At 52.0% G+C, this 8813-nt stretch overlaps 1 protein-coding gene across 2 annotated transcripts in view; it reads right to left on the bottom strand.

Moving 5' to 3' along the window:
- The window catches only part of LOC123071350 (ras-related protein RABE1c), a 4428-nt gene extending 2450 nt beyond the window's left edge, over positions 1 to 1978 (bottom strand). Inside the window, exons 1-2 of one of the 2 annotated variants that reach the window (XM_044494891.1) lie at positions 1765 to 1978; positions 1584 to 1687 (exon numbers count right to left, since the gene is read on the bottom strand). In XM_044494891.1, the coding sequence (XP_044350826.1) occupies positions 1584 to 1656 (73 nt within the window). In that variant the 5' untranslated portion in view covers positions 1657 to 1687; positions 1765 to 1978. Of the gene's footprint in view, positions 1 to 1583; positions 1693 to 1764 lie in introns of both variants that reach the window. The other variant, XM_044494890.1, reaches the window with a different exon arrangement.
- Between the last annotated feature and the right edge of the window lie 6835 nt (positions 1979 to 8813).

The following is an 8813-nucleotide window of genomic DNA, read 5'->3' as shown; positions in this document are numbered from 1 at the left end:
AATAGAGTACAATGACACATCACACCAAAATTAAACGTCTTTTTTAATCTAAAAGCACATTATACTCGAGTATGTAATTATTTTATGACGAGTAACAATGCTGATTGCATGTCATCATAGCTCACAATTGATTAGTTTTCTCGCTAGCCACCATGCGAGTCTCATACACACAGAATACATCCAGAAAGGAGTACATCCACAAGACAGCTTTGACTGGTCAATGTGTCTACACTCTACACTAAATTGCATTGATTAAAGGTTCTTACAGGACCATTGTATTTTCTTATAAACTTTCAGCACTCTTCCCATTTTCAGTCACACACACTTCCGTACAAAGTGAATTGGTGTCCTGTACACATGCTTAGACAGTCTGACAGCAAGCTAGCCGAGTATATCATGAGGACCATCAAAACAACTAGATGCTGCCATTGGTAAAGCATGAAACAACTATACTTGCATAAGTAAAAAAGCACCCCTTCTACAAGGTTCCTTCAATCATGCAAAGAAACGCATCAGTGGGCAACAGATATCACAGGATACCGTTTCACAAACACCACGAACTTTCAACCTAGCAGCGGTGTTCTGAAGACAACAAACCAAGCATCTATCAAACCAAAATGAAAATAACACAAAATAAACGGCATCCAGTAGGTAGTAGTCAAGAGTCATTCCTCTGTTGATTGTAAAAGTTCTCCACCTTTTTCGACAAAGGGTAGATTTTATTGGCTCAAAAGGGAGCATCAAGAGGATACAAACCGAAAGAGCACACACCCAGCCTCTGCAAAGCTAGGATGCACACAGCCAACACCAACGGACACACTCAAAAAACACGCCGGCAAATAGCAAAGTCATGTAAGACAAAAACTATGCATTGGCAAGGTATAAAGAAAAACCCAAAGCGATCAGATCCATGATCGGCAAACTACATCAATGACCATATCCGCGCAAACCAGCTCATGACACCACACAGTCGACAAGGTTCTTCAACAACAACGCCTTCAAGAAGGGATCCAACCACCAAGGCCAGAATCTAGGTTTTTAGCCTGAAGAATCAATCCGAGCAATGCCTTCAGCAAGGTAACGGCATAAAAAAAACATCGCCATTGCCAGGCATAACCAGCTCGGGTCAGGCCTAGGCTTTCACCCCGGAGCTCGCGACCGAGAAAAGTTCTCCACCTACAGCTTCGATTATATCGCCTACAGTTTCTGACTTTCCAGAGCGTTCGGTGGCAGCTCCGGACGCTGAAATCCCTTCCTCGGCAGTTCACCAAGAAACTAAGGAAGAGCATACTGGTGACTTCCTCGCATCGGTGGCACTGCCACCACAGCAGTGATGGTTACGCTTAGGCTTTTATCAATCCGCCGGAGCAAATCAAAGCTACTAAAACGAGCAGTCCATCCATCTAGTATAACTTACAAGCAACCAAGCCAGATGACTTCCAGTTGGAACCGAAGAACAGACGCAGCAAGCCAGTCTATATCTATACACAACTATCATTCCCTTGCTAACCATTGCGCACTCGTGTACAGAAGCCCGCGGCAGGCCGGGAGAAAGATCTAGCAGGAGGAGCAGGGAGAATCACCGCTGTCGCCGATGAGGAGGAGCTTGATGAGGTAGTCGTAGTCGGCGCGGGCCCTAGCCGGCGGCGCGGCCATCGCGCTCCCCCGGCTCCGATCCTACCGGCGGCTGAGCTGGCGGGAGAGAAGAGAGAGGTGTGATCACAGGCGGCACGATCGAAGGAACATCGGCGGAGTGTGGCGTACCGGCCGATGCGGGGAATCGAATCGAATCGAATCGGGGACGGGGACGGGGAGGGATCTGGGGAGATCGTATCGTAGGAACAGGCTTGTGTTTTTTTTCCTGGCAGGAGAGAGAGAGAGAGAGAGAGAGAGAGAGGGGCTATTTTGGTCAAGACTGTGACGCTTGCTTTTTGAGGGAGTTTTGGGTCGATTGCAACGTGCTGTGACTAGGAATTCCTCCTCCAATGCAGGTTCTGGCCTCCGACGACCTTTCTTTGAACCAAAAGGTGAAGAAAGAAGCCCTATAAAAGGAGAGGAAGCATGGATCAAGTTTTAGCATTTTGAATGATATGTTTTGTTTATTTGGGGCGGCTACGTCCTAATGGTAGAGGCGTATAACAGTCCCACGGTTCCATGCTTGTCCTCGTGTGGTGGTCACGACTGATAAGGAGCACTCGTGGTTTTGGTCGTGGGTCAGCATCCGAGCAAGTTCTCGTCAAGAGCTTCAGCATGATTTGATGGTGGTGACGACAACGATGATGTTAGGTTTGTTTCAGTTAGAGCTTTTCACTATTCAGGACATGGGTTGTTTTTTAGTCATGGCTGTCAGGCTCGCTTTTTGAGGGAGTTTTGAGTCAATTGCAAGTTGCAGCTTAGCATTCTCCTAGTTAATGTTGTTGCCTCCATGGGACTTTGGATCGTGCTTGCAGACTGAGTTCATGAGCCCAACACCCTCTCTGCCGATTCTTATCGACTCCAACAACCTTGTGGAGAAACCAACCCTAGGAAAAAGAGGTGAAGAAACCATGGATCATTTTTTAGCGTTTAGATGAGCTTTTCTATTTTGTGTTCATTTGTCTTTGATAGCTGTGTTTGAATGGTAGAAGTGGTGTCGTACAGAATAAAAGTTGCATGGTTTTCATCTTTGTCCTAGTGTGGTCGTCACGACTGACGACAAGGAGCCTTTGGGGGTTTCGGTCTGGTGGATCGACGATTACCAATCTAGCGCGGTGTCGTCAAGGGCTTCGATGGATGGTTACTAATCTCGTGGATTGTCGTCAAGGGTTCGGTGTGTCTGTATTCAGTTGTAACTAGCTTCCTTATCTCCTGTCTTTCTTCCTCTCCAAGATGTATCTCCAATAACCTTGTACGCGTGATCTGGCTTCGCAACCCTGCCAATATAACATGCAACATGTCATGGTATTTCCTCGACATATGGCAACGGGTGGCTAATCATGTAGGGGGTCAATAGAACGTTGCCGGGCTCTAGAAGCGGGAGTAGGCAAGACCTCAAACGGCGCAGGGTCTTACCCACGTTCGGGGCTCTCCGTGGAGATAACACCCCTAATCCTACTCTGCGGGGTCTCCGCATCACTATGATCAACAGTGGGCTACAAGGTTGCTCCTTGAGCTGTTCGGGCTAGAGGAAGGAGAAGGCAAGCTAGCTCTACTTCTCCCTAGCTATGTGGGTGTATGATGAACTAAGGGTTGAACCCTTTGCATGGGTGACCATGGGGGATTTATATAGGCCTATCCACCAGGGGTGCAATGGTAATCCGGCTGGTCGTAGGACCCGGCCGTCAGTGTCTCTAGGCTCCGCCTTCTTCGCCGCAGCTGGGGCCTGCCGCCTGGTGGGCCCCACCGACTGTCATGGATTCGGCCGACAGGTAGGGCCCGCCGCCTGCAGGCCAGGGGGACCATGCTACACTGTAGCCTCGCCTCTGATGACGGTTGCTTGGTCGGGGGGCATATGGCTACAGCGCCGCCGCCTGGCGGGCGATCACTGTAGCCACACCCCGTCACTTCTGGTTAATGGTGCACAGACTCCAAGGAGAGGGGAGGCCGCCTACAAGGGGTCGGCCTTCCCTTGAGGCCATCTGCTCAGGCCTTGCCGCCTTCTAGTGATACGCGGGTAGGCGGGGGCCGCCGCCTGCGGGCCACCGTCCGTCCATCGTGTGGGCATGGCCCTGCCTGACATAGGCATCGTCATGGGCCGCATGGCTACAGTGTTGTGCCAGGCGAGGGGTGTTCGCCAGGTATGCCCGCACTGTGGCCACGTTCCATCCAGGATAAGGAGGGTGGCAGGTGGTACTGTTGCCACGACCTATCGTGTCGTAGCAGATGGGTGCAAACTTTAAGGAGGGGAGGGGCCGCGTGGCAGACCCATGCCCTTGCCGCCTTCTAGGGTGAGCCGCCTTCTAGGAGGCGACCCGTTGGCACCATCCGGCCTTGTGACTAGTCGGACCGAGGGGCTAGGCTAGCCCCGTTCTCTTGAAATCTGCTGGGATGTTGATGAGGCTACCCAGGGTTTATCCCCCCGTCAGTAGTCCCTGAAGCTGGTGAGGTTCTGCGGCTTCGGGCAGCCGGAGAGCCTCAGCAGTTTCCCTCTTAAGTGGCCTTCGGCCTTCTGCTCCTTCCGGCTGGGAGGAGTCGGACGCCAGGAGCCAAACATAGTCGCGACCACCTGGCGGAATTCAAACAGTCGTGGTGGGGGCCAGGTGGCGTGCCAGCCGGGCGACAGGCTCGCTGCCAGCTGCCTGCCCGCCATGCGGCACTAGCCGGCCAGGTTGGCCTGCCAGCCCATGCGCGCGACGGGACGTTGCCGCAGGCTCGGGCCTGCCACTACAGGGCCTCGGCATGCGCGCGAATCCGCTGCGGCCGAGGTGGACGGTTACGCTTCCCAGGCGCGATTAATACACACCTTAAAGGCGCGGAAGATGCGGGGTCATGGGGGGAGTGGGCGCAGTTAATCCCGCGCTCCCCCACGTCTCGCCCTCGGCTCCGCTGCCGGGGGGCTATAAGTAGGGGAGGAGGGGGCGGCAGAACGCACGCGCGCCCTCCTCTCCCTTCGCCTCGCCTCTCTCCCTCTTGCGGCCGCTGCATCTCCTCCTCTTCCCTAGAGTGATGTCGTAGCTCGCCGTCACCGAGCTTCTCCACGTCGCAGCCGCTCCACACCACTGCCGAGCTCAGAGCCCATGGCGCACAGCGGCCGCGCTGGCGACTGGAATGGCTCCACCGTCCATAAAGACCACCTCCAGTTCCTCCGCCAGACGCGGTGGCTCCCCCATCCTTCCAACGTCAATGTGCGCATCCTCCCCGCCGAGGGAAATCTCGCTGGCGCTAGAGGGCAACGAGCGCGTCATCTTCCGGTCGCATTTCCTCTGCGGCTTCGGCCTTCCGGTGAGCGGGTTTCTCCGCTCGTTTATGGACTTCTACGGAGTGTAGCCCCACCACCTTACACAAATTACGGTGGTGCTGCTCTCCGCCTTCGTCACCCTCTCCCCACACTCGAGCTGTGGGGAGAGCTCTTCTACCTCAAGCTTGGCACCGCCGTCAAGAATGAAGCGGCACAGTGCGGAGCATGCGTCACGGTGCAACGCTCCAGGACCGGGGGTGGGACCCGCTTCCCAGATATCGCCCTGCTGTAGTCGGCCAAACTCTAGCAGAGATCATACTTCTACATCAAGAACATCCACTCGACGCGGAACTACGTCAACCTGCCAGCTTACGTAGCCGGTCCGCCTGCCGCGCCCCGCACCAACTGGAGCTTCCGACCGAAGACCCTGTCGGTTGCCTCCGCCACCGCCCTCGCCAGGCTCCAGGTGATGCTGGACTCGGAGGGCCTCAAGGCCTCCGACTTGCTGGCCGCCTTTGTGGAGCGCCGGGTACTGCCTTTTCAAGCCCGACCCCATACCATCAGCAGTATGAGTGGATGTCGGGATCCATCCTGGATGTCCACCAAGGAGATGCCGGTCATGGAGATAGGCCGGCTGGTGAACCACATCTCCGACTGCAAGCTCTTGAAGTCAGACTGGCAGTTCGTCAAGCCGCCGTACAGCCGGTCTCATCCGCCGCCTTCGGTAAGTCTTTCAATTCTCTGTTTCTTTGTTATTTCGGGTTCTTCTGGCTGCCTGAATAGTCGGCCATGGTGCAGTCCCTCCTGGGCCAGACGGCCACCAACACATCGTCCCCAGGCGAGCAGCTCCTGCCGGACCGGTCCAAAAGCGACAAGGACGACCCCGACTTGGGGGCGGCTTCCATGGAGGAGGACGACGCCACAGGTGGTGGTGGAGGAGGAGCAGGCGGCTTCTCTGGATGCGGTATTGGGGAGTGGCCAGACGACGACGAGCCGCGCCACAGCCACCGCACCGACAAGGCGGGCGCCAGCTCTTCGGCCGCGCCGACTGCAGCAGCCGGCGTGCCGAAATGCCGGGCTGTACGGCAACCGGCCCAAGAAGCCGAAGACCTCGACCGCCGCGACCAAGCAGCAAGAGGCCGCCGCGAGGGCGGCCCAGTTCTAGAGGACCTCGAAGCCACGCCCGGTGGTGTCTGGGTAAGTTTTTTTTATTTTCCTGTTGTTGCTTCTTGTTTGCTATTTCTTCAATGGTCTTTCTTGCTCCCCTGAGCAGGGCTCCGCTGTCCCTTTCACGGGCCCTGGCCGCTTCGGTGGTGGGGGTGGACGACAGCTCAGCAGGCCCCCGCCGCGTGGACCCGCTCGCCACCCTCCAGGAGGCCACAGAGAGGAACACGCAAGAGTGTGCGAGGAGCGGGACACCGCGGCCCGGGAGGAGGCAGCCAAGGCGGCGCAGGCGGAGCGCAGGCCGAACCGGCGAGCAAGGAGCAGGCGGACGAGGCCGCCAAGGCGCATGATAACCCACAAGTGTAGGGGATCGCAACAGTTTTTGATAAGTAAGAGTGTCAAACCCAACGAGGTGCTAAAGGTAGAATAAATATTCCCTCATGTTCTATCGACCATCGATACAACTCTATGCACGCTTGACGTTTGCTTTACCTAGAACAAGTATGAAACTAGAAGTACTTTGTAGGTGTTGTAGGATAGGTTTGCAAGATAATAAAGAGCACGTAAACAAAAACTAGGGTTTTTTTAGATAAAGAAGCAATAAAGTAAATATAGCGAGTGTGGAAAAGTGGTGGTAGGAGTTGTGAAATTGTCCCTAAGCAATTGACTATGTTACTAGACCGGTAATCACTATCGCAATTCTATTTGAGGGAGAGGCATAATCTAGCATACTTTCTCTTCTTGGATCATATGCACTTATGATTGGAACTCTAGCAAGCATCCGCAACTACTAAAGATTCATTAAGGTAAACCCAACCATGGCATTAAAGTATCAAGTCCTCTTTATCCCATACGCAACAACCTACTTACTCGGGTTTGTGTTTCAGTCACTCACGCAACCCACTATAAGCAAACCATGAACGCATTGCAACACCCTACAACAGTAATCCCTCACATTTGCGCGACACGGAGGGCACCATAGGACAGCACCAATAATAAAACATGCAACTCAAACCAATCATAGCAATTCATCAATCACCGATAGGACAACGGAAATCTACTCAGACATCATAGGATGGCAACACATCATTGGATAATAATATGAAGCATAAAGCACCATGTTCAAGTAGATGGTATAGCGGGTTGCGGGAGAGTGGACCGCTGGATATAGATGGGGGAAGGTGATGGAGATGTTGGTGAATATGACGGCGGTGTTGGTGAAGATCGCTGTGATGATGATGGCCCCCGGCAGCGCTCCGGCGCCACCGGAAGCAAGGGGGAGAGAGGCCCCCTTCTTCGTCTTCTTCCTTGACCTCCTCCCTAGATGGGAGAAGGGTTTCCCCTCTGGTCCTTGGCTCCCATGGCTTGGGAGGGGCGAGAGCCCCTCCGAGATTGGATCTATCTCTCTGTTTCTGCGTTCTCTGTTTCTGCCCCTTCACCATTTCCTTTATATCTGGAGATCCGTAACTCCGATTGGGGTGAATCTTTTGCCCAGATTTTTCTTGTAAAATTAGCTTTCTTGCGGCAAAAGAAGAGCGTCAACCGCCTTAAGGGTGGCCCACGAGAGTCAAGGGCGCACCCAGGGGGCGCCCAGTCTCGTGGCCACCTCGGACACCGTTTCGCGTTGATTCTTCCTCCGGAAAATCCCAAATATTCTAAAATAATTCTCCGTCCGTTTTTATCCCGTTTGGACTCCGTTTGATATTGGTTTTCTGCGAAACATAAAACATGCAACAAACAGGAACTGACACTGGGCACTGGATCAATATGTTAGTCCCAAAAATAGTATAAAAAGTTGCCAAAAGTATATGAAAGTTGTTGAATATTGGCATGGAACAATAAAAAAATTATAGATACGACGGAGACATATCAGCATCCCCAAGCTTAATTCCTGCTCGTCCTCGAGTAGGTAAATGATAAAAAAGATAATTTTTGATGTGGAATGCTACCTAGCATAATCTTGATCATATGTATAATCATAGCATGAATATTAAGACACGAGTGATTCAAAGCAATAGTCTATCATTTGACATAAAAACAATAATACTTCGAGCATACCAATAAAGCAATCATGTCTTTTCAAAACAACAAGGCAAAAGCAAGCTTATCCCTACAAAATCATATAGTTTGGCCATGCTTCATCTTAGTCTCACAAAATGCTCCCATCATGCACAACCCAGACGACGAGCTGAGCAATTGGTTCATACTTTTTAACGCGCTTCAGCTTTTTCAACCCTTATGCAATACATGAGCGCAAGCCATGGATATAGCACTATAGGTGGAATAGAATATAATGATGGAGGTTATGTGGAGAAGACAAAAAAAGAGAAAGTCTCACATCGACACGGCTAATCAACGGGCTATGAAGATGCCCATCAATTGATGTCAATGAGAGGAGTAGGGATTGCCATGCAACGGATGCACTAAGAGCTATAAATGTATGAAAGCTCAACAAAATAAACTAAGTGGGTGTGCATCCAACTTGCTTGCTCATGAAGACCTAGGGCATTTGAGGAAGCCTATCGTTGGAATATACAAGCCAAGTTCTATAATGAAAATTCCCACTAGTATATGAAAGTGACAACATAGGAGACAATCTATATGAAGACCATGGTGTTACTTTGAAGCACAAGTGTGGAAAAAGGATAGTAACATTGCCCCCTTTTTTGGGTGGGCTTCTTTGGCCCCCTTTTTTATTTAGGCTTCTTTGGCCTTTCCCTTTTTTTTTTTTTATGGGGCAATGCTCTATAATGATGATCACCACATTTCTATT

This window comes from Triticum aestivum, chromosome 3B (genome assembly GCF_018294505.1).
Source record: "Triticum aestivum cultivar Chinese Spring chromosome 3B, IWGSC CS RefSeq v2.1, whole genome shotgun sequence".
Taxonomy (NCBI): Eukaryota; Viridiplantae; Streptophyta; class Magnoliopsida; order Poales; family Poaceae; genus Triticum; species Triticum aestivum.
The sequence above is the reverse complement of the archived record's forward strand: the minus strand, read 5'-3'. Positions and strand labels throughout refer to the sequence as shown.